The sequence below is a fragment of the Pyrus communis genome, chromosome 6 (genome assembly GCF_041283825.1).
Source record: "Pyrus communis isolate YQ-2024b chromosome 6, ASM4128382v1, whole genome shotgun sequence".
Classification (NCBI taxonomy): domain Eukaryota; kingdom Viridiplantae; phylum Streptophyta; class Magnoliopsida; order Rosales; family Rosaceae; genus Pyrus; species Pyrus communis.
Genome location: NC_142570.1, coordinates 19,177,024 through 19,202,500, shown reverse-complemented (window position 1 = coordinate 19,202,500; position 25,477 = coordinate 19,177,024). Strand labels below are relative to the sequence as shown.

At 36.2% G+C, this 25,477-nt stretch overlaps 2 protein-coding genes, 1 long non-coding RNA gene and 1 pseudogene across 6 annotated transcripts; 3 read left to right on the top strand and 1 right to left on the bottom strand.

Annotated features, from left to right (window-relative positions):
• The first annotated feature begins 2,779 nt into the window (after window positions 1-2,779).
• LOC148696398 (protein FAR1-RELATED SEQUENCE 5-like) lies at window positions 2,780-5,227 on the top strand (annotated as a pseudogene).
• A 2,209-nt stretch (window positions 5,228-7,436) lies between these two features.
• On the bottom strand, window positions 7,437-16,618 carry LOC137710406 (uncharacterized). 4 transcript variants are annotated; one of them, XM_088695866.1, is made up of 9 exons: window positions 16,430-16,618; window positions 14,170-14,265; window positions 9,540-9,713; window positions 9,351-9,411; window positions 9,152-9,246; window positions 9,002-9,035; window positions 8,702-8,756; window positions 8,564-8,606; window positions 7,437-7,800 (listed from the first exon to the last, which is right to left on the bottom strand). In XM_088695866.1, the coding sequence occupies exons 3-9, from the start codon at window positions 9,624-9,626 to the stop codon at window positions 7,729-7,731; spliced, it is 447 nt and encodes a 148-aa protein (XP_088551992.1). In that variant the 5' UTR covers window positions 9,627-9,713; window positions 14,170-14,265; window positions 16,430-16,618; the 3' UTR covers window positions 7,437-7,728. The 4 variants fall into 4 exon arrangements, with proteins under 4 accessions (XP_088551992.1, XP_088551991.1, XP_088551990.1 ...); XM_088695865.1 differs by lacking the exon at window positions 16,430-16,618 and adding an exon at window positions 13,829-13,978 and having other exon boundaries at window positions 14,170-14,229; XM_088695864.1 differs by lacking the exon at window positions 16,430-16,618 and having other exon boundaries at window positions 14,170-14,288.
• LOC137718433 (uncharacterized) lies at window positions 14,493-15,893 on the top strand. The gene is made up of 4 exons (XR_011065878.2): window positions 14,493-14,652; window positions 15,065-15,198; window positions 15,309-15,416; window positions 15,514-15,893. It is a non-coding gene; the product is annotated as an uncharacterized LOC137718433 (long non-coding RNA).
• A 1,387-nt stretch (window positions 16,619-18,005) lies between the features above and the next one.
• Window positions 18,006-24,920, top strand: LOC137709963 (WAT1-related protein At5g47470). Its single transcript, XM_088695863.1, is given in 12 exon segments — window positions 18,006-18,480; window positions 18,828-19,053; window positions 19,804-20,430; window positions 20,570-20,635; window positions 22,786-22,803; window positions 22,805-22,900; window positions 23,141-23,381; window positions 23,588-23,642; window positions 23,645-23,748; window positions 23,917-24,068; window positions 24,163-24,254; window positions 24,543-24,920. Coding segments are annotated over 10 exon segments (1,068 nt in total). The 5' UTR covers window positions 18,006-18,480; window positions 18,828-19,053; window positions 19,804-20,191; the 3' UTR covers window positions 24,548-24,920.
• Window positions 24,921-25,477: the final 557 nt, after the last annotated feature.

The window sequence follows — 25,477 nt, the reverse complement described above, 5'->3', positions numbered from 1 at the left end:
GCATTTTGGAGCAAAATTGGGCTTGGAATGGATAGCTTATGTTTGGAGCCAAGGAATGGACGAAATTAAAGACCTAATATCAAAGGATCCTACCTATTCTAAACTTGCAACCTTAAGCCATGCCGTGTGTCCCCTTATGTTTCCCTTCCTTGCCGTGCAAGGAAGGGCTTTGTTTCCTATTCTAACTACTTAAAACCACATTTCTTTTCACCCTAATCTCAGCCACACCTCACACACCTTTCCAACCTAATCCACATGCTTTCCCATTACTTATCATAACCACATATCATACACTTATCATAACCACATATCATACACTTATCATAACCATACACTTATCACTTATCATACCCATAATCATCTACACCTTGCAGCCACATTCATCACCAAAGAAACCATCATTTCAGCACATTCCCTTGCATTTCCAACCTAATCCACATGCATTCATCATCATAACCTAGCTGTCATTGCACATGCATTCACCCTTTAATCCATTGCAGCCACATGCACTCCCATTTTCTCCCAAAACCATGCACATGCAATCTCCATGCATTCACATGCACTTGTTCCTCCATCATTGCACCACAATGCAGCCACATGCACTTGTTCCTCCAACATTTCAGCCACATGCACTCCCATTCTCTCCCAAAACCGTGCACATGCATTCTCCTTGCATTTCCAGGTTGTCCACTTCATCATTGCAGCCACCATGACATTATTCCTTCATCATTACACCACATTCAACCATTCACACCAACAAAACCCCTTGGTGCCGTGCAAAACACCTTCATTCCAGCCATTTCACATGTCTTTCGAACCTAGCCACATCCACATGCACCAATAATCATTCACTCACCTTGCAGCCACATGCATTCATCATCATAACCTAGCTGTCACTCACATGCATTTCCTTCATTATTTCAGCCACATATCCCCTCATTCTACCTATAAATAAGCATCCATTGCAGCCACAAAGAGATCCATTCCCATTCACCACAGAAATTCATCCATTCACTCCACCATTCCATCCATTCAATCACACAACACACGGCACAAAAAACAATCCCTTTGTGCCGTGCCTTCCTTCACCATTCCAGAAATCCAAAACACTTCACACCACTCCAAAACTCACCTTAGACCTTGTGCAGCAACAAAGAGGAAGAGAAGAGGGCCTAAACGTTCATACAATTCAAGTTTGAGTTGTTGGAATGTTTAGGTGTTTCTTTGATTTCAATGTTTAATTTCAATTCTCTTTGTATTGTACGTATGAGGAACTAAACCCCCTTTAGCTAGGGGGTGATTCGAAATATATGTTTATGCTTGCAATATAATTTGATTACTTCTAATTGTGTTTCATAAGTTGTGAATTCAATTTGTTTAACTGTTTGATTGATAACTTATTTATGTATGTTTATTGAGAGTGCACGCTTAATTTTCATGCATGAATATGACGCTAGAATATAAGTGAGTTTCACCTAATAGTTATAAACTTATATTCACAAGTAGTGGAGGTTGCTTATAAACAATCGCGTTAAATGAATTCTTGGCAAGAGTTTCATGCATTCATAGTTACAATTGCCTCGTCAACATTTATAATTTTCATAGAGCATAATGATCTCTCACTGTACCTCTTCTATGCATTCATGTTGAGGACCGTTGGAGAATGATTTGAATTGTCGCATGCATCATCCAATTCATTGACATAAGGAAGATTTGAAGGTTAATTAGTGCATCACGGTTAACTTGGGGTGTTGAGAATTCATGGTTTATTGAAAGGCAATTGGAAATCGTTTTATATGCAAGTATAACATGTGTGGAGATGAACCCCTTAGCTAGCTTCCCATCCATTCAATTCCATCAAATTCATCTTTACTATCTGTTTTAATTTGAATCTGTGCATTTTATTTAATTTCGTCCAAAACTCAATCCCCCTTTACTTTATTGTCTAATTTAGTTAGAAAGTGTCTTAGTTTGTGTTTATAAGAGTTTTGATTCAATTTGTTACACAAATTCGTCCAAATTCACCAAAGTGCTCAAAACTGCCCAGAAAGTGTTTTTAAGGCAGTTTTGAGTGTTTTGGGTGATGTTTGAGTCTTTTGGTTTGTTTTAGTGTTTTAAAGTTTAGTTTTGCATTCTTTGAGTCTAGTATAGTGTATTATATTGTGTTTTTACATTTTTGAGTCAAATCCAAGTGATTAACAATCCCTCCTAATCCCCGGTCCATAACGATCCCTACTTACATCATTACTACAATTGACAAAAAGAGGGTTTAATTTGTGTGCATATAATTCTCGCATCATTGCATAACAGACTTTGTATTTGTAGCTTTCCAACAGGTTATTAAGTTGTTGTTTGGTTGATGAGGTTGCTTCGACTAAGTTTTCTGTGATATGTGCATTTATTTCTCTAATCACTGGTATGCTCTTCAAATTGTTTGTTGTATTAATTTTATTACACATGGCTTGTAGCATACTTTTAGCTTGTAGGCTTGATATTGTCGGCTTTCAAACCTTGACGTTGGCTTGAAGGCTTCTTTCATGCTTGGTCGTCATGTACAATGAGGATTATATCATTTTCTATTATTTTAATGTGTTTTAGTATTTTGTAGGCCATAGCTTGAACTGCACATATGCGGGCCATATTTTGATCTCCACGAATATCGCCCACCCCTCCTCCAAGTATTGGAAAATAAACTTTGAGGCAATTGGTGTTGGATATGGTGTCAATCTTATTTAGCCATGGTCTACCCACAATTCCGTTGTAGGGTGATGACTCATCTATGTCGATGAAAGTGTGCAAGCAAACTATTGGCAGTGAGTACACGTCGAGGTCTATTATGCCGATGGTGATGGTCGTGGTTTCAATAAAGACTATAAGTGCTCTAGCCTGCATTTGGATATTCTTCTCGAGACCCATCTTCTAGACCATCGAGAGTTAAAGAATATTTGTGGTGCCGATCGACATCGGTGTTGTCAATCTTAGGACAAGAATACTTGCACACCTTTAGTTTCCTTAATACAATCCTAAACAAAATAGAACACTAACAATTGAATGTGAACAAATACTTTAATTCATGTTTCTGCTTGAAATTCCTTTAGAGTAGTTGATATTTTATTTTTAAGTAACATGATGATAGTACTTTTAGGTTCATTTTTCTAGCTTAATGGATCCTCAACTCGGCGATGCCGAGTTAGCACCAGCTAAAGAAATATTTAGTATATGCTCCAAAGAAAAATGATCAAGATTAGAAACGCCGTATGTGGGTATGCTTTTTGAAACTTTGGAAGCGGCAATAAATTATTTTGAAGATTATGGCCGACAAGAAGGGTTTTGGATTCGTATTTGAACTTCATCAAAGTCTGGACGACGTTTAAATGAGGTGACAAATCTCCAATTCATTTCAAGGAAAATACAATGTGCAGACTGAAAATGAAGATGACATCAAAGATAATGATGAACAAGATGTATGTGACATGAAAAAAATAGAAGAAAAGACAGATTAGTTGTTCAATAGTTAAATGCAGGTGTGAGGCTACCATGCATGTTGTTCATGACAAATGGACTAACAAGTGGAAAGTGTCAATACTAGTGACATTCACAATCACAAACAAGTGACCCCATCTCGAAGGATAATGATGAAGTCTAACCAACATATGCCTGATGTAGTTAAGGAGTTGAAAAAAGCATTTCATAGAGAATTCACAAATTGGCAAAGTTCCATAAATTTTTGGGGTACTCAAAATGTCCACAAAATTCATGGCAAAAATGGAGATATCGGTTGTGCAAGACCTGAAGACGTTTTATGTCCCATTCTAGTTGGTTGGCAGGCCTGGGACCTTGTTCTACCAGTCAACTAAGCAGCCCCTCTGGAGAGAAGAAAGAATTCGCCTTGCTACACCACAACATATATTCCTGATGCTACACCTTGCTCTATTCCCCTTTCTCAACTGGTACTGGCAGATGTGCGGTGCCCCTAATTTGAGGAGGGGGCTCAGTGGGAAGAGTTTGGTAGTTACTTCCATTCGCTTGACTGAAAGAGCGAGAGCTCCATTTCTCACTTGTGTATTGGTCTTTGGGAAAGTGTAAGATGCTATTGCTCGCAATTGGGTCTTGAGTGTTGGTCTAACAAAAAAGTCAACTCTAGTTGCTTCTATTGTCCAATCGGAAATTGGTATTCTTTTTATGCCACCGTTAAGTTTGGAACCCTGAGCAAACTGTCAGTGATAAGCCGGAGGAAGGTGAGGATGACGTCAAGTCATCATGCCCCTTATGCCCTGGGTAACACACGTGCTACAATGGCCAGGACAAAGGGTTAAGGATTGTTACATCTATTTACGGAATGTCAAGCATAGAGAGCTAGAAAGGGGAGATGCACAATCAGTTCTCCCTTATTTCTAGAAAAAAAAAAAAAAAAAAGCAAGCAGAAAATCGACAATTCTTTTATGCAATCCAATGTGATGAAAATGGAAGGGCCACCAATTTTTTTTTGGGTGGATTCTAGGTCACGGATGACACATCATTATTTTGGAGATGTAGTCAGTTTTGGTACAACATATAGAACAAACAAATACGAAATGCTATTTGCACCGTTTACTAGAGTAAATCATCATTTTAGTCAATTGGATGTGCCTTTTTATAAGATGAGACAGAGGAAACATTTTTATGATTTTTTGAGACATGTTGGAAGCTATGGGAAGTTGTCATCTAGTATCTATACTCACAAATCAAGATTTGGCAATGAGAGCAACAATCACAGATATTTCCTAATATTCGCCATCATCTTTGCCTTTGGCATATTAAGAAAAAAAATTGCTGAAAAATTGTCACATATATACTATAAAAAATCAAATTTTATGATTACAATGAAAAAGTGTTTTAGGTCAACATACAAAATAGAGGAGTTTGAACAACAATGAAAAAACTTGACAAAGGATTAAGAATTAGAAGAAAATGAATGGCTTGCCCAACTCTATGGAAATCGTGGCACATTTTTTGCTAGGATGAATACAAATGGACATAGTGAGTGTATCAATTCATTTTTGATGACTTTGTTACATCAACAACAAATCTTAAAGAATTTGTTGTCAAGTATGAGCAAGCCCTTAATAAGATTGTGAGAAAGGAAAGTGTTGAAGATTTTGTTTTGAAGCATAACTACCGTATAGTGGATCATGATGACTTCCTTTTGAAGCATGCGGCTAAGTTTAGAAGAATTGGTAAGAAATGACGATCAAGAACAAGCAGAGCATTGAGACGTAGCCATATGTGTCGTAGAGCTACTAAATTACCTTGTTGTGCAACATGTTCAAATGAGGCATATACAATCTACATGGAACTTTTAGATGAATTGTCCAAAATACTATCTCAAGTTGAAGTCAATATTGTGTCAGATGAAGAAGCTTCTAAGGTTCCAACCAATGATTTGCAAAATCCTCGTGATGATCCTAATTAGTCTATTAACAACACTTCTCAAACATTGCTTTTGGATTCAAATATCTCAAAGATCAAAGGTAGAAAAAAAAAAAAAAAAAAAAAAAAAGGATGATAACAGTTGAGGAAATCCAGTAGTTCCAAAAGGATAAAAAACAGTCTTGAGTTATCTAGGAAAAAAAAGACAGGCAATGTCTAACATGTAAGATGATTGAGAGTGGATATACAAGAAACTGTCCAAAGAGAAGAAAAAAAAGATTGATTCAGCAAATTAAACCAAGGCAAGTGAACTTATTTATTTTGAATTAGTTTTAGTTTATTGGATGTACCATTTTAATACTTTTCATGTTTTAGCCAACTCACATTATCTTTTTCAATATCTTGCAGTTCTCTACACCATGAAGAATGTTGTTGATCAAAGGATTCGGAGAATGACAATCATGAAAAATGATGTTAATTTTTTGTCATCGTCAAGATAATAATCAAGTTTTTTATTTCTATGGCAATTACATGAAGTTTATGAATTTAGAAACAAATTTAAAACTAAGGCAAATAAAAACCTCTAGACTACCTAAGCGCAGGGGGATTGATCCTTTTTCATTTTCAACTCCATTCGCGTTTACCTTGATCGGTGAAGGAGGGGGCGGGCCAAAGCTTGCCTCGACTGAGGTGGGTTTCTTAGGTGGGATTTGGGTTTCTTTGGGAAGTGAGGAGCAGAAAGCAGCGGAGAGGGAGAGTGAGGGATGAAGATTAGGGCTGGAAAAAAATCCCAAAAATCCCAAACCAAATCGAAAAAATCCCGATCCCAAACCAAAAAAATCCCAAACCAAAATTCCCGAAAATTTCGGTATGTCATCCCGAACCAAACCGAAATTTTCGGTATGGGATTCGGGATTACATCTCCATTTTTTCGGTATTCCCATACCGAATAGAAATAAATATTATATATATATATATATATTATTTTTTAATTATAAGAGAATTATTTTTTAATTAATGGTATTGGTAGCCACTAGTGTGATTAATCTTTGTCTCAACTAAATAACTAATGTTTGTTTGTTCAATTTGTTTGTTTCTATATTCCAGTTGTCTCAACTAATGTGATTAATCTTTGGATATTAGTTTCCTGCATACCTAGCCACTAGTGTGATTAATCTTTGGATATTAGTTTCCTGCATACCTAGGCAAATCAAGGAAACAAAGGAGCAAAGACCATTATGCATGCATGAACATATCAGTATACATATATTGTATATATATACACGGACAAGGTGGGTACAGGGCATGCAATTAGTTGAGCTCAAATTTTTTTCTTTTGTTTTCGAGTACACAATATAGTTGTTCTTTCAGACATGGGCGCCGCCAAAATTTTCATTTAATTACAACTATGTGGAGGAGGAATCAAAGTTGGAATGTGGGGTGAGATGGCATTAGCCCAAAAACTTTGTGCACAAATGGGTAGTGGGTAGATTGAAACTTAATTTTAGCCCAAAAACATAATATGTCAAATTTTAGCCCAAAAACATAATATGTCAAATTTTAGTCCAAAAGCCCAAAAACATTTCGGGATTCCCGATTTGTCCCGAAATCCCGAAATTATTTCGGGATTCCCGAAAATTGGGATTCCCGAAAATTTGGTTTGGGATTGGTATTGAATTTGGGATTCCCAAAAATTTCGGTTTGGAAATCAGGACAAGGGTTTCGGTATGGGATCCCATACCGAACCACCCCTAATGAAGATGGAGAAGAAGACCGGAAGAAGTAGTGTTATCAACTTGTAAGATTATAAAAACGTCATTATAAGGGACAAAAACGATGTCGTTTTAGGCTTAAAGGGAAAGTACAGAAACAACGTCGCTTTAGTGGTTAAATCGGTTCGATTCATTTTTGAACCACTAAAACTAAAACCAAACCAACCAATTTCGATTCGGTTTGGTTTTTTAAATTCGGTTAAGTATTTGGTTCAGTTTTTTTAATGCATTCCTAGATGTAGCTCATGCGTGACATATTTAAGGGTCATTACAATAATCGAGCCTGGTAAATCTTCAATTTCATGGGATTTTACCTCAGCAATCCGAATAACTTATTACGAGATAATAGCTCTTACATTTTCTACAAGTCTGCATCACAAAATTAGTAAATCCTTTACATGTAACAAGGTACTAAACATTCAGCCAGAGAGATGCAGAAAACAGCTAGGACGTTAACATCCCTTCAGGAGGTTCCCATCAACAAACCAGATGTCTAAGTACGACTTTATTTGCAGACTTGGATGACAGAAATCCAAATCTTAGCATCTCATATTCCATTAAGGGTAACCACAACTTTCCGTGCTGTAGGATAGTCACGATGCTCACACAACCATATTCCCTGAAGCAGCATCAATACAAGGAAAAGTCATACAAATTCCATAAAGCTATAACACACCGGAAGTTCAAAAATTTTGGTTTATTAGAAAGCCAATGCGCCGGAAACAAAATTTGAAGGATGGATTGTTAGCCAAAGAGTAATTCGATAGAGTCATTACTTGCCTCACTCAAGTTCTCTTAGAAGTTATAAGCCTTGCTGAAATCTTAAGAAAAGGCCTATGCATATCTTATCTATCATTCTGTTCTCAGGAGCTAATACTCAATAATCAACTTACACAACCAAATACAAGAAGTTTCCGACTAGTCAAGCTGCTTACAGTAAGGTCTGTAAGATATTTCACCATGCATTAACGCCATTGACCACTGGCATTCAAAACATTCTACACAAGGCATTTCTATTTTTTTAACTTACATGATCTGTCTATATAAAAATAGTTCTAGCCTTTACCGACACTACAACGGTAGTAGAGAAGAATGCTTAGAATGTAAGTGTTCCCATAACAAGTTCTTTTGCAGCCAGTAATTTATTAAGTACAACTCTGCGGTTCACCTTCCCTTATCATGATGCATTTCTATTTTCCAGAATTTAATTTTTTAAGTTCTATTGCTACAGTGAATAATGAGCCGTTGTCCAAGATATGTATTAAGCAGAGCATAGGTGAAAATCTTTCTATTATAACCCATGATTACAGGATTGAGAGGTCCAAGCCATTTACAAGTAGAAAACTTGAAGAAGTTGAATAATGGTTTAAACTTTCACATACCTGCCAAGTTCCCATGTTAAGCTTTCCATTTGTAATTGGAACCCTGCATGAGAACAAGGAACATGTAAATGCCAACGAGGCCATAAATTCCTCATAGCACATATAAACACTTGAAACAAGCTAGTAAGATATCCTTACATCAGTGTGCAGCCAAACATGGATGATTTAATATGCGCTGGCATGTCATCTGGTCCTGTAAAACTCAGATAACTCAGCATCCACATTTGGAATTCTTTACAGAAAAGTAAAATCGGAGTTACTAAGCACCACAGTAGCTAGCAGTCATATGATAATACATTTAATGCAAACTCAAAGATGTCACCAACAAAGTTACAGGCTTATAGCAATTTGGGTTCAAACAGAGAAAAACAAAGTACTCCGCAGAGGAAGAGATGGAAGCTGTGGACTGAATGACTGAAATGGAATTGAAATACCAACCTTCAAGGGTATGCTTCCACGGTGCAGAGGTCCCCTGAAAATAAATGAAGAAGAAAACATCATACAATGCTTGCTAGTCCTAGTGCTACATGTGATGTGAGTCATGTGATCAAATTACAAAGGAAAGGAAACAAAACGAAACTAATTAACCTCAGGAACAATGGTATTGAGGAATGTCTCTGTATCGTCACGAACATCAGAGTCGTAATTCTCGTTGATAGTAAGAGAAGCACTTGTGTGCTGCACTGCAATATTACCCACAAATAAATACATACACACATATTAATATGATTCAAAACAACCAAAAAACAAATATTGAAAGAAAAGAGCATTAGGCAGGCAAAGTTACAGAAGAGATGGGCAAGGCCACAGTTGAATTCTGACAAGTCCTCCCCAATTTCCTTCACTATCTGAAATACAAGACACATGTTTCGTGAATTCCGCGATTGATTTTAATTCAAATTTCAAATCAAGGGTTAGGGTTAGGATTGGATGCATGGATCAAATCAAGACATTCAAAACTCAAAAGAGGAGCTACCTTGGGCGTGACGAGATGACAACCCCTCTTCAGAGGAGGCAGAGTTATGGTCTTCTGGGCCCACTTGGGACCACCGGCGGCTATCATTGGAATTGAATCGACGGCGGTGCCTCCGCCTCTGCCACTCCGACTCGGACTCACCAAACAACACTTTACTGGCACTGATAGCGGGCACTGCATTTGCATTTTAATTGCCATTGGCAATAGAATAATTAGAACCAATAAAATCTTATACAGGCTTTTGATTTCATATCTACCGTACATTCTTCCCTCCCGGGTCCACGCCCAAGCTCATAAGGCCATGAGAGGGCCCACAAGCAATGACAGACCAAGATGCTAGGCCCACAGGGGGGCCTAATAGATTCATTAGACATAGCGCTACTCCAATGGCGAATAAAAGACCACCTCTAAATCTCTGATGACCACTCAAAGCCTTGGATCGTCCATTGACAAAAAGGAAGAAGCGCTAGGCTTCAAAGTACTTTTTATAATGTCATTTAGTATTACGGTCTAATGATATTTCTATTTATTTTGTAAGTGAGAGATCTTAGATTCAATTCTCGCCAAAATCTCTAGTGTAAATAATATCGTTTGTTCAAAAGTATTTTTAATGGTACATTGGAAATAAATAGAAAGTACACACAGATACATTGGAAATAATAAATAAATTAAAATAGAATAGTAGACTACTCTTAAGTAATAGATATATAAAATTACTTGTAACGCCAAGACACGCATCAAAAGTATAAGCTGTTCCATCCTCACAAGTCACAACTCCATCTTTATAACTTCATAAACTCTTGCAAATGTGGATTATACGTTAGACCTATAAGGGTCCTAATCTTATCACCTCATCAAATTTAATGAATTATCATAAAATTAAGGGAGATTTAATGAAAAGGGCTTGGACCAACAAATATTTAACCAAAAACCATCCCAAAATGTTATTTAACCAAAAGAGCTCAAAGTTTAATAAAAAACCATCCAAAACCATTGTCCATGGTCCAAACTTACAAGCCCAACTAATTACAAATCTACACTTCCGTAAATACCCCTAAATGATTCGATATTGTCCTGACTCTTCACCAACCTCAAACCAGCACGAAACCGCCATAATAACTCTCTGTCTTCCTATCAAATCGAATTCCCCCATTTCAAAAACCACCAAATCAAAGTTGAAAAATGAAGCATTCATCGGAACAAAGTCGCCAAAACAAGTTCAATGGCAGAAATTCCGTTGAAACAACTAGCAAAAAAGCGTTGCAAAACATACCAAAACCTCCATCGAAACAAACTGGCGAAAAAAGATGTGGAAAACATACTAGAACCTCCATGTGAACAAATTGAAGAAAAAGAAGCACAAAACGCACAAGAACCATCGTCGAAACAAATCAAAGAAAAACTATCACTGTTTCTAGAAAAAAAAAACTGACAGTGTCTCTGAAAAATAATAATAATAATAATAATAAATAAAAAAAAAACCAAAACATAAAACTGTTTCTGGAAAAACATAACACTGTTTCTGGAAACAAAAAAATTAACATTGTTTCTAGAAAAAAAAATCAGATACAATGTTTGAGTAAAAACTAACACTGTTTCTGAAAAACTAAAATTGTTTATGGAAAAAAACTAACATTGTCACTGGAAAAAAAAACACTTAACATTGTTTCTGGAAAAACTAACACTGTTTCTGGAAAAAAAACAAATCGGCGAAAAACTAACACTTTTTATGAAAAAAAATAAAAAATAAAAAACAAAAATATAAAACTGTTTCTGGAAAAACAAAAAATAACACTATTTCTGGAAAAAAACCTAACATTGTCTCTGGAAAAAAAATAAGAACCAAACATAAAAATGTTTCTGGAAAAACCAAAATATAACACTATTTCTTGAAAAAAAAAATATATATATATATAACACTGTTTTTGGAAAAAAAATGTTGGCAAAACTGTATCTGGAAAAAAAAAAATACATCGTATCTGAAAAAAACTGAACAAAAAGCTAACAAATCTCAAATTTATTTTCTGGAGAAACAAACGAACTCCACTAAAGAAGAAAAATTGAAAAATAATACCTTGAATTCTTCTTTTCTTCTTCATCAAATTGAAAGGTTAATAATTAGATGAATGAGGAGGGAAGGGCAGAAATTCACCTTTGGCTTTTTTGCCGATGTCGGTGAAAGTGCAGATCCCTAGCTCATCTTTATAGAGAAGATAGAGAGAGAGAGAGAGAGAGAGAGAGAGAGAGAGAGAGAGCGAGAGAGTGAGAAATTTTGGGAGGGAGGGAGAGTGACAAAATTATACCGTTTTGCTTGTAAGAGATCGTTTTCTAATTTCACAGAGATGGAGACGGCTCAAAATTAGGTTTGGGGTCGAAGTTGTGGTTTTTACATAGTGATAAAAATGGAGTTGCTATGCGAGATTAGAAAGAAAAATTTCTCATAAACCTGTGGAGGTACAAGAGAAAAAAATTGAGCACTATACCACATGCAACAATTAGCGAACAAACCCAATTAATCTATGCTCATAGTGCACAAATTCTAGTTCGGTACAGTTTAATTTGATGTCAAGGTAAGTAAGGTAAATAATAAACCTGTAACTGAAAATAACAGGGAGAGAAATCAATCAACTAGCTATCAACTTGTAACTGAAAAGTATTACCTAAAATTTAAAGAAGAAGAAATTCACTCAAGCTAATTATGGGGTTGGAGTTGCAACCCCAGCTATCTGGACTGTTATTATATAAGTGCTCAAATTCATATAAACATTACTTATGGCTACCCTTTCTCAAATCCTTGTAAATTTTCGTAAGTTTTCTACGACACCAAGTTCATGCAAAATCATCTTCAATAAGCAAAAGCACAACAATCATACCTCGTTGAAAGCAAAAGCACAACTATTATATATGGGAAAACTACAATACTTTGAAAAATTAATAGGACCTAATCTCAAGTCAATGAAAGAGTTACCTGGGCCTTATCAAAGGGTAGATCTACATGAAAGAGATGGGAAGCACATCTTTTATACGCACACAATCAAATAAGTGTTCAACTTCTACAAAATTCAAACAAAACACAACAACATAACAAAGACATCGCACAATTATTTTACAAAATACATATAAATACTTTGGAGATGGAGACATATTAAATTAGTGCAAGTACAAATGGTTTGGTATATAGAGAACCTAGAATATACAAATGGTTTGGTATACAGAGAACCTAGAATATACAAATGGTTTGGTATATAGAGAACCTAGGATATTAGGATATACCTTGTGAACAAATAAAGAATATACCTTTCCCCCCTACTTCATGCACACATATAATATCAACAGCATGATGGAGCTTATTATGTCCATATTTGGGAAAAAAAAAAACTCTTAAAAATACTAGACAAAATCTGATAACAACAATTTATTATGGGACTACTAGGCTACATATGCTGCTAGCGTAAGGATAACAGCATGAGTATGTTCAACAAGATGTTGAGAAGAGTTCATATGGGAAAAAGATTCATCGAAATCTCTCCGTTCTGACACAAAAGCAGTGAATATTGGTCTTTGACTTCTGATAGGCAACTTCTGTGGAGCTACTTTGCTTTTCTTGCTCAAAGGAATCCTCTTGTCACCACCAAAAAAGTTGGCCTACAAAGACATACATACACACATACATAAACCATCTGGTAAAACTAAAGATAGGATCCTTAATCAATCCATCCTTGTGAATCTCACCATCTAGTAAAATATACCTAACCCAGGAGGAACAAGCAAAAAGCTTCCTCAAGTTTCAGATCAGCACCCTTTGATGCAATCAGGCACTCACATATAGATTTTGCTTTCTCAATCTACCCAACCATATGATAAATATTGAAATTAACAAAACGAAACACACAACAACCTCCCCGAGAGAATTTGAAGAGAACTATTCCATCAGTCTTCATATTCAAAACTAATTATTTCAAAGCCAATAACCTAGGAGAATAATGGACTTACTAATTCCTTTTGCTTGCTTGAAAAACCCAGTGCAACGTGAGCCATTAACACCATGTAGAAACAATTAAAATCAATTACAACCCGTTGATTCTATGATTCAAGTGATTTCTTATTCTTCCTTGTAATAGCCAACTCATCCCATGGAAGAAGATCAACTATCTCTGAAGCCATTAGTCTATTAAGTGATTTCTTATTCTTTTGTAATTATTATGTAGATCTGGTCACTGCTTTGCAACAGAAAAATAAGAGTCCCATTCCAGAGTGACTTTCTACTCTTTAGAAGATGAGAGTATTACCTGAGACAACAATGCTATTTTCCCAAGAGACTTTCTACTCCTTAGAATACATTGAGCATGAGCTCGAGCTTCATTTGTGTAGATACCCCCACAACATGCATCAGAAAACCTAGACTTTCACTATCAGAAAACCCAGATACTAAGAAATATCTGAAACAAAAAAAAACCCAATAGTCAAAACCCTTTGAATGCTTATTACCCCATAACAATTCCACATATCCATCTACATCTCACATGAACAAATACAGGTTTAATTCAATTAATTTTAAAACAAAATTTTATTAAAAAAAAAGAAAAAAAGAAAAAAACAGATCTGATTAAAATGGGGGTTTGGTTTTTACCTGTGAGACTGAGTGCAATGTGCACCACAAGATTGCGCTACGGAACTTGCAAGAGATATGACATCAAGAAGATGGGTGGTGGGGTGCCTGGGTTCTCTAAGGTAGCGTTTGGTACGCGGGACGGGACGGAACAGAGTGGGACGAGACGTTCCGTCCCACGTTTGGTGAGCCTAAAATGGGTGGAACACGCTGTTCCACGGGACAAGTTTTGAGTGATTTTTGGTTCCACCTCTTCCTCCTGGAACGACTTGTTCCACGTTCGTGGGACACAAATTTATAACATTTTAAGACAAAAATACCCCTCGTCTTTTTCAATATTTACACCATCCAAATCCTAAATCCTTGCTGCTCTCTCTTCCCGTAGACTTCCTCCTCATCCTTCCTCCTCATCCTTCTTCTTCATCCTCTCCCATAGTCGTCGACTGCACCCAGCCAGCACGCAGCAGCACGGAGCCACTACCGTCGCACTGCAGATTGACCCAAGTATGCGATTAATGTCTTTTGTTGCTGATTTGGGTTGTGTTAATTACGGGGTTTTGTTAATTATCAGATTTGATTTGTTAATTACTGGGTTTTGTTAAGATTTGTGCAACTGGGAGTGCGAGTGCATTCTTCGCTGGGTTTTAGGTTGGACGGGCCATGCTGGGGTTTAGGCAATGAAAACCGTGGATGGGGTTTGGGCGGAAACAAGGTTGTTTTTCTACTGGGGATTTTGGGGCAATTGATGGTGATGATATCCATGGATTTTCAGAAGAAATTGATGAATAAATAATATTATTAATTAGGTTCTTGAAAAAAAAAATGGAAAAAAAAAAAACAAGAAAGAAATTGATTGAAAGTTCCTATGATTGTATTGGGTTTTGATTGAAATAATTGACATGTTGATCTTAATTAGGTGGAGGTTCAAGTGGGGAAGTTGTATTGTGTGAGTAAGTGGGGAAGTTGTATTGTGTGAGTAAGGCTGCTGTTTTACCTATTAACATTGAGGATGCTGCTCGGAGTGATATCGAAATCGAAAAGGCTTTGCAGGTACATTTAGATGATTTATTTTGAAATGGATTATTGAAGCTTTGTTAAGCTTTCTGGGACTTTCTCTCTTAGTACATGTATATTCGTTGGGTGGTATGATGGGTTTATAGGTTGGAGAAACACTTGTTCGAGTTAATCAGGATACCTGCTTGAATAACCGAGTTCTTGATTTGCTTGCGAATCAGGGGATATTCCGCATTCAGAGTCAAGTTGGCAATGTAAGTAGTCTTTCCACCATTTACAGTATTTATCTTTTTAAAGCTAGAGAAAATCGTTAAGAGTTTAGTTCTGTATGTCGGTTGCATTGTTGTGTAGATCTTTGGGCAGTTCTTGAAATCCGAAGGCTCTTTTGCCAAAGCTGATTGCTGGTTCAAGTGAAGGTGGAGCTGCTGTTTTTAGACTCAACTACAAGGGTCAAGATGCCTGCCTTGCCCAGTCACCTCAGCTTCACAAGCAAATGGCTATACGTGGTGACTTCGGTCGTATTTTTGAGATTGGTCCTGTTTTTAGAGCTGAGGACTCCTTTACCCATAGGCATTTGTGTGAGTTCACTGGCCTTGATGTTGAGATGGAGATCAAGAGGCACTACTTTGAGGTAGAATTAGTAATTTTTTAGGCATTTGTTTACCTTTACCGCCCTATATGACGATGTATGTTAACTTATGGTGCAATTATATGCTTGTTTGTTCTGGTCATGCATGATCATTAAACTTATATATTTTTCAACATTGCATGGCAACCATGACCATATAGACAGAACCAGCCATCTCATTCATGCTAACCATCTCATCACTTCCAATATTTACTGGCTCAAGGAAGTCTGGCTTCATCAACCTAAATCATAGAAGAATTACAAATTTTAAAGGGGTTTGCAAGTGGAACACAACATATACCTAATAAAATTTGGACCAAGAAAAACAAATAATGGATAAGCATATAGTGTTAAAATTTGAACAAGTTAAAAAAAAAAAAAAAAAAAAAAAAAAACAAAAAAAAAAAAGTCTCATCCCGTTCCACGCATAAATATTGTACCAAACAACAAACGGAACATGGGTATTTTAGTCATTTTTATCTTTTGGTTCCGTTCCGTCCATGTGCTGCCAAACGCAGAACGGAACAATCGTCCCGTTCCGTCTTGCGCGTACCAAACATAACACGGAACATCCATTCTGTCCCGTCCCGTTCCGTCCCGTTCTGTCCCGTCCCGTTCCGTCCCGTCCCGTCTGCGTACCAAACGGTGGATGTCGTCGAGGACTCGAGGTTAAGGGACAATCGAGGTTGCTAGGTTGTCGTGATGTCGGGGTGGTGGAGGAGACGATACCAGGGTGGTGGAGGAGACGACAAGGCAAGATGGCGAGAGAGAATCGAGTCGAATTGAGTGACACAGTCGATGAGCTCGAGGAGAGATACTTGGGTAAATATCTTTTAGGGTTCGATAACTTTGTATTTTACATGGATGTGAAAATATTTGTGGAATCTATTAATTGAATATAAAACTAATTTTGACCAAAAAAAAAAAAAAAAAACAGGAGAGCAAAACTGAATCCTTAAGTTAAAAAACAAAACAATACGACTTTGGTGTCAAAATTTTTACAGTTGACACCAATGAATGGTGTTGAATATGTTTAAGACACCAAATTCAAATAATAGTGACACATACGTTTATAAAGCCACTGATAAAGAATAGTGCCCTCAAGTCGGTGTCCCATAACATATTTTCTAGTAGTGATAGATTTTGTTAGATTAGATATTAAATTAACAACTGATGCGGTTCAAAACCTTAAAATAAATAAGTGTATTAAAGAATAATGAAACCACCAAGTAAATGTAAACCATAAATATGCGAGTGATTCTTCAGTTTTGGTTTCAAGATGATTTTATGCAAATCATTTACCTTTACATTCACATTCGGATATGTCCTTTACTTGTGAAGTTATTGAGGATACGTCTACCTCATCACGAAGAGGCCAGAAAGATGAGTAGTTAACAAAATTGAGACCTCTGCGAAGCACAACCCAAGTGTTACACTATTGAGACCTTTATCGTCTACTTCATAATTCCATATTCTCACCATTTAGTGAATTTATTTAGAAAATGCTACAGATACTAGATTTGTTACACTATTTTGTATCTCCTCACTAATAAAAGTAGAATTTACTTATATTGGTGACCCATATCTTTATTAAAAAAGTGATACTATATGGCCTACCATCTCCATCGTACCGTATTGTCAAAAGGTGGTTTATTTTTTAACACTTCATATTGTCTAGCCGCACAAAATCCTTGTGGAGTGTAGATTAAGGTATCGAATCAAGCGCTGTTCCACCATCAAGTCCTTCATTTTCAGAGAGAGAATCTAGCGAGTCAAATCCAATATTTTAAAAAAGAATAAGAAGCAACAATCTGGGCACGTAACTAAACTTATCAAATAAAGGAGATGAAAACACGAGAGATTTCGAGAAGGAAAGCCCTTAGCCTTTTATTGGATAGTACTTGCATCCTCCAATGTGGGGATGCACGTATTTCCTTATTACAAATAACGTATCTTGATTGAATAAATTCAACAATTGAAACCGTTCAATTGATTAATTTTCATTTGAAGATCACTCTTGGAAAAAATCGTTCAAATTGGGGATCGCTTAATCATCCAAACGTATCAAACAAATAAACAGTTTATCATAAATATGTTATTTGGTATCTACAATGTTGATTTGATTTAAATATTTGAATAACTAAATGATCTCAATTGAAATGATTTTTTGTAAGATGATTTATGAAGATTGAAAAATTAAATAGTTTCAATTATGAACTGCGATCGCCCGATCCCCTTCATGGATCAGTGGATCAACTTGCCACCTACTAGTGGTATGGACGAAACTTTGTTTCCGGGTTTTGTGCCCATGTTTCAAGGTCTTACTCCTTTGATTTGGGGTTTTTAGGACCATATTTGGGGTTCTTGGGGCTGATTTTGGGACTCTGCACTCAATCTCCTCCAATACTTCGAATCTGCTTCCGGTCAGAGACAACTATATGTTGTCACCCCTTCAAAGGTCTGGTATCTCTTTAGAATGGTGTTTACACCACCTGACCTTTTTGGTTACAACTTGGTTCTAGGCATTCGTTTGCGTTTGTTTTCGTCTAAGGACCGGATTTGTGGCGTCCAGGATGGGTTTGGTTCTTCTTGATTTGCATGTTGGGCTTCTTTTCACCAACTTTGAAGCATTGAAGGATTTTTGTATTGCTCTATATGATGGTATCTCTCTGTTTTTCTGTTCGCCGGTCGTCTTCGGGCTGGTTTGGTATTGCTGTGCTTTGAAAAAAAGCTGATTCTGCTGTGCTGTGAGAATAAGCGGCTGTGAAATAAAGCAGCAGAGTGTTTGGTAAACTTTTTTGTAAAAGTACTTTTGGAAAAAAAAAACAGTATTATAGTGTTTGGTAAACTTTTATGTAAAACAAATGTGAAAAAAAGCCGATTTTTCAAAGCTGGGTTTTGCAGCTTCTTGTTTTTGGCTTTTTTTCACCCAAAACTGTGAAAAAAAGCTAAAGCTGAATGTTTACCAAACACAAAAACAGTTCCCAGCTTTTTTTTTATACCAGCTTTTTTCAGAATCACCTCAGTACCAAACCAGGTCTTCATCCTGTTTGCGGCGGTTGAAGCGGTGGGTGATCTGTTGACGAGGGGTCACTTCTGCAGCGGTTTTAGGGTTATGGTTACCAGATTTTTCAGAGGGGTCACTTTTGGGCCTCTTCAGGTGGGCTCTAGCTTTTGGGCCGAGCCACATCCTTTGTAATTTTCTTTTATGCCTTAGGTGTAATTGAGAATCTATATTCATGCGATGATTGCATAAGTAATAAGTAGCTGTAAACACGAAAAATTTCTGAAAACAAGAACACGTGTACAAAATATATTTTGTATTAATTATTTTTTGGTGTTACAATCTTTTTGTAATTTGATCTTTTGATTCTATCTTCGTAGGGTGTAGGTTTGTGGATGAGCTGTTGATCCAAAGGGCCGTCGGGGCTTGATCTAGGGATGAACAGTTGATGAATGGATCTTCAAGGGGCGTTGGGCTTGATCTTGAAGAATGGGTGTATGGGTTTGTTGAGGTTGTTGATCCAAAGGGCCGTTGGGGCTTGATCTTAGGATGAACGGATGATGAATGATGAACACTTTCTTCAAGGGGCCGTCGGGGTTTGATCTTGAGTTGGTGGAAGTTCTTCAAGGGCCGTTGGGGCTTGATCTTGAAGGAGGATTTGACGAAGAACGAAGAGTGCTTTCTTGATCCTTCGGGATTTTCTCGAGAGCTTTAGAGTTTCAAGGCTTCAAGGTTTTGGTGTGTATGTAAATTCCTCCCCTTTCCTCTTGATGGAGAAGGCTATTTATAGTCCAAGAGAGTGAATCACCACCATCCATTTTTTGGTGAAGTGAGTGGAGTTGGTAGGTGAAGTAAATGTGTAATGTAGGTGAAATGAATGTGTGATGTAAGTGAAATGAATGGAGTTTGTAGGTGAAATGAATGTGTGATGTAAGTGAAATGAATAAATGTTGTAATGTTAATACATTGGTTAACATTTATTTCACTGAAATTTCGGTGTCTACAGTAGCGTCTCATTTGTACTTAACTCATTTATGAGATTGTGGTCTTTGTACTGTATTTGTTTGGACTTTGTTACAAAATTCCTCCTTTCAACCAAAAAAAAAAAAAAAAAAAAAAAAAAGAAAAGGACAAGAGAGATTGGCTTTCACCCGAAAGGCCATGAGAGAAGACTGGAGAATAAAATCTAGAAAACTGTCTCAACCCCCATGAACGTTAGCTGAACACGATTGATGAGAAAACTTAACCAAACGAAACTGCAAGGACGGAAATACCAAACGGTAACGGAAACCAAGAACCAATACCCAAAAGCTGGAAAACCAGGAAAGACGATGACATACGAAGCAGCAGCAGCAAGAAATACAATATTTGTTTTAGGGTTTTAATCTGAATTTTTTATGGTGAGAAGGAAAAATCACAAGGAAAATATGGTGGAAGTATTGTTCAGGATGAAGAGAGAGGTGATTGAAGATGTTGCAATAATAGTGGGGTTGGTAGGGGTGCAATTTGTTTATGCTGGGAATGCTGTGTTGCTAAGCTATGTAATGTCTTTGGGGCTTGATCCTCTCACCATTGTTATCTTCTCTACCTTGGCCACTTTCATCATCCTATCTCCCATTGCTGCTTATTTTGAAAGGTACGTAAATACGCAATTCTCTTCAGCTAGGATATTAATAATTAAAGTAATTATATTAATTAATTTCTCGGTCTTTTTTAGATTACAAATAGTTTGGTTTTAGTAGATTTCGATGTTTGATGATGCATTTGTGTTTCAGGCACACATGGCCGAAGAAAATCAGCTTGAAGTTCATGATACAGTTGGTTTTGATCGCCTTTGGAGGGTACGAAACTTCTAAAATCTTTTTGTTTCTAGTTAGTTATAATTTGCATAATTCCCTTGAATTTTATCTGGAAACCACTTTAAGATATTCACCTTTTTTATTCTGTGCTACCTTTTTTCTCTCCTGATAATGTGGAAAGTCAACATCCACCTTCTTCCGAGTGGGATAAAAGAGAAGTTTGCCATCAACCCATTGACAAGATCCAGAAGACCTTGAATACATGTTTTGAATTCCCCCCAGTCATAATTTATGAACTTTCAAAGCTAATGTATTTCTTTTCAGAGAACAAAAAAAAAAAAAAAAAGAAAAAAAGAAAAGAATGTGTAATGTATTTTCCTGGTAAAAGATGAGGACAAACATAACTGAGAGTTTTGATGATTTCATATGTTTATCTTTTTTACATGGAAATATGTTTATGTTGATCTCTTTCATTTTTCGTTTGAAATTTCAACAGAACTAATTATATGTTGTGCAAGTGGCCATTTTTCATTTTTATTCTCACCACTCTAAGACTCCTAGACAACTTGGGGCAAGAATTTCGTTAGCTACAACTTGTTCTCGAAGGAGGTGGAATATATGTCCCACAAGCTTCTGTTAATGAAGTTCTTACAGTACTGGTTCGTCTATAGGTCTTGAAGTAGCAAAAATATGATTAAAAAATATTACATGCTCTCCAGATATATGTTTTGACTAAATTGTTAACAAAAACTAAGGGAGATAATACTTTCACACTAGAATATGAGTTTGTATGGTACATCAACAAGATTTTTAGTTTGTAATGGTATTTGCGTGCACTCCTAATAAGTGATCGAGGTGATGTTTAAGCAAATTTCCCTTTGTAGACACTGAAATGTAAAGGTTTGGATAAAAAATAGGAGAGTGCTAGTGATATTATTAAAGTTCCCAAAAAAAAAAATCTTTAAGTTTTGAACTTGAAATGGCATAATAGTTGTTTATCATCTTTGGTTGACAGATTTAATCTTCATAATATTACTTTTTCTTAATAATATAGAATAAATAAGTTTTTTCTTTCAAATTCTTTAGATGAAGCTCACACTATATGTGTGAGGATTTAAGGTGTTCGTGTGAGAGAAGGTTTTTTTCCCTAAAAACGTGGGATGAACATTTTAAATTTTTAAAGAGATGTGCAAACACAGATTCTGGATTAGGGGTTTTTTTTTTCCACGGTTTGTGCATGTACCTAAATCCATATCATGAATTCCAATGATTGTACACACAATATGAGTAAATGAAAGATTTGGAAGTCTGATTGTGTTTGTCATATTCGTGTTATATTAGTTATCTTAACGAATCGTGTCATGTCAAACTCATTACCTTAACGGGTTCTTAATAGGTGACTTGTTATTTTTGCGTCATTTCGTTTTCTGGTTATAAGTTGTGTAAGAAATTGACAGGCTTGTTAATACACAATAATTTTTTGTCGGAAAATCAGACAGTAAAAATTTCATATATAGCCACTTGAGCTGCATGCCTTTTACATGTTTTAATTTATTGAAGTACATATAGTATTCTTCATTAAAAATAAAAAAAAGATCGAGGTGTTTGATAACCATTTCATTTCTATTTTTTTCCCTTTATATCACAAAGTTGTGATCTCTCTTTGATTTGATAATAAAATGCAGATGCCATGATAAAAAATAAAAAAATTAAAAAAAAGGCTACTTTCTTGAGTTTTCCAAATTTGACTTGGCTTTTGTATTTAAAACAGTAACCAAACAAGTTTTTAGTATTCAATGTTTAAAACAATGGAAACAAAACACTGAAATGATTATCAAACAGGCTCTTAGTGATGCTTGTTTTGGTTTTGAATCAATATAAATTAACTTTTGAACTGAAATGTATATAGATTCTTTAAATTTAGGGGTGGTGCTATCCACACACTCTTTTTACCTTTCAACCATATTCTGTTAATGTCTATCATTTGATTCTCTTTAATTTATTCAATCTGACGTTGGAATCGAGAGAGGTTTGTAGAAGGTAAAAAAAGGTGTAAATTTGCTACCACCCTAAATTTAAATTGTTTTTACACTTTCTTGTCCTCTTCCTTCTCTAAATTAAAAAAAATAAACGTAGAAAGCCATGAAAGAAGAAGTGGTAATAATTTGTTTTCTTTGTTTCTTGTTTTGCAGGGTAACTTTGTTCCAGACATTTTCTAAAGGGGATCCAATTTACTTCACCAGCAATGGCAGCAGCCATGCCAAACCTTGCTCCTGGGTTTATTTTCATCATCGCCTGTACTGTTAGGTATTTAACCTTACATCATTTTTCTTTCTTTTTTTTCCAAAGTAAATGTAATGGTAAGAAGAAGATGAAGACAAAGAAGTGGCAAACTAATCGAATAGTTAACATAACATGCGGATAACCATTTGGTCTGATTAATGACATTTAGTCTCGTGTTTGTTGGAAAATCGTAATGCAAATCTCATGTACGGAAAATTGTTGAATTAAAAGTAGATACTAACATAATTTACAATGGTTATGCAGATTGGAGAGAGTAAAAATTAGTTGCATATACAGCAAAATGAAGATTCTAGGCACAATTCTGTGTGTAGTAGGAGCTATCACACTGAGCGTAATGAAAAGCGCCGCCAGTCCTACCAAAACAGAAGCAGGGCCCCAAGTTCGAGCTAGTTCTCCTGAATTTCTCTTTGATAAGCAAAAGATTATTGGTCGCTTGTATCTCCTTGCTGCTGTGTTTGTTTTGTCCAGCAATACTGTCTTGCAGGTGAACATTTAACTAGGTTGAAAATAACTGTTAACGTTGATTGTGGTCAGACTGTAAATCTGAATCATTGATATGGTTGGTTTTTTAAAATGTGTAGTACAGATTTACAGGCCTACAACATAAACACTTGTCTAGGAAAAGAAGATTGTCCTTGCGTAATATACTATATTTTGTTATTTATTTGTACTTTTTGTGATGTTTGACAGGCTACAACCTTGGGTGATTTTCCTGCACCTATGTCCCTGTGCGTCATAACATCATTGATGGAGTGTTTCTAACTGCAGCTGTACAATATGTTCAAGACCACAAAATAGAAACTGGCTGGCCACTTGTGAGTGCAAGACAATTGATTGGCTTCTCTCTACTGGTGAGTACGCTTCTCTTGTGTCTTTTTTGATACTTTCATATGCATTGAACGTATAAATAGTCGTAATCCTAATCACTTTCTCCACCTATCATCACTCCGGCTAGTCCTAAGGGCTTAGTATATATGACTGCAGTCTTTAACACCGCTTTTTTAATCAAATCTTCACAGGGAGGTGCAGTGAGCGGAGCATGTGTGAGCTTCAACGGATGGGCAATGAAGAAAAGAGGGCCGGTTTTGGTTTCCATGTTTAGCCCTATTGGAACAGTCTTCTCAGTTGTTCTCTCAGTTGTAACATTGGGAGATGCCATTAGTGTTGGAAGGTACTTTAATTATCTACTACTTAAGTACATTTTCCCTCGTGATCTTTTTCGAAATTTGTGTGTTAATTTGTTGCTTTGGTCTTGAATAATGCAGCTTTGCTGGTATGTGCCTCATGTTTACTGGGCTCTACTTCTTCCTATGGGCAAAGGGGAAGGAAGGCTACTTAGATGTGGTTGACTTAGAAAGTGAGTTTGATGCAGAGAAGCCTCTATTAAGTAGATATCATTGTTTATGTATAGGTTTTTGTTTCAGTTTTAGACAGATAAAGATAAAATAAAATTTGAAGGAATCGTTCTAGGGGCTATAGACTAATCAGCCGTAAGGAATGTGCATGATTTTCACGCATAGTACTAGTGTTAATGTGACGATACAATTCGTATACTGAAAAATTCAGTACATATGTTATAAATTAGCTTAATAATGCTCGACATTAATCAGCAAGAGTTCCTGCATTTTTAACTGTGTTTTTGCAGAATGATGAAGGGGCAACAAATACCACTTGGAATATTTGACTTTATAGAGATGGTGCTTGAGAAGAGTATGGATATGGGCAACTGAGACATTTCAAATCTAGGGTTTTCTTTTCTTATATATTTGGGAAAGCTACACAGAAAATATCTAACCTACAAGTTGAGCAAAAAAAAAGACTCATTCGGCAGGCATTCTTTCAGGAGTTAATAATTAAACACTTAAGACCACACTGTTACATCATTTTTGAGTCACTGGGTTGGGGTTTTTAGATGTAGTAAAACGTTATTATGTACAAAATCAAGTCGAGGCTGCTATGGAGCTAGCATTGTATATGGTATTGTACAAACAAATCACAAGCATATTAACTACAATATTTTTTTATGTGCTTTCGTTCTTTAAAGAACTCTCTAGAACACGCAACGTGACAAATACGATCAATTATGGTTAATATGCATTACGTGACAAATATGATCAAAGTGAGAGTTAAAGTAGGAAAATGATAGACTCGCTCTTCTTTTAGCTTCTCACACAATCCTATTGAATCTTGTCTGTTGATTTGATTTGATCAATTCAATTCGATGATCAGAAAATAAGCAGAGCGTGTGACAAGAAGGAGTGAGTGAAAATCAACTCCCAGTTGAGAAATGAGTACTGAATTATTTTAGGCATAACACTAGTAGAAAAACCATTTGCACGACCAAACTTTATGCGACGACATAAAAATCGTCATGCAAAACAGGTTAGCGTGACAAAGGTAACATTCCGTCGCTCAAACCCGTCGGAAATAATTTAACAGGAGAAACATCATGAGCGACACCATGTTTCGTCACACAAAAGTAGCTTAAGCGACAACAAAACATGTTGTCGCGCAAAGGTTCTAAAAAAAATGCGCGAATGCCTGTATTTTTGGCTCCAAAAAAGCACGACTAATTTTTTG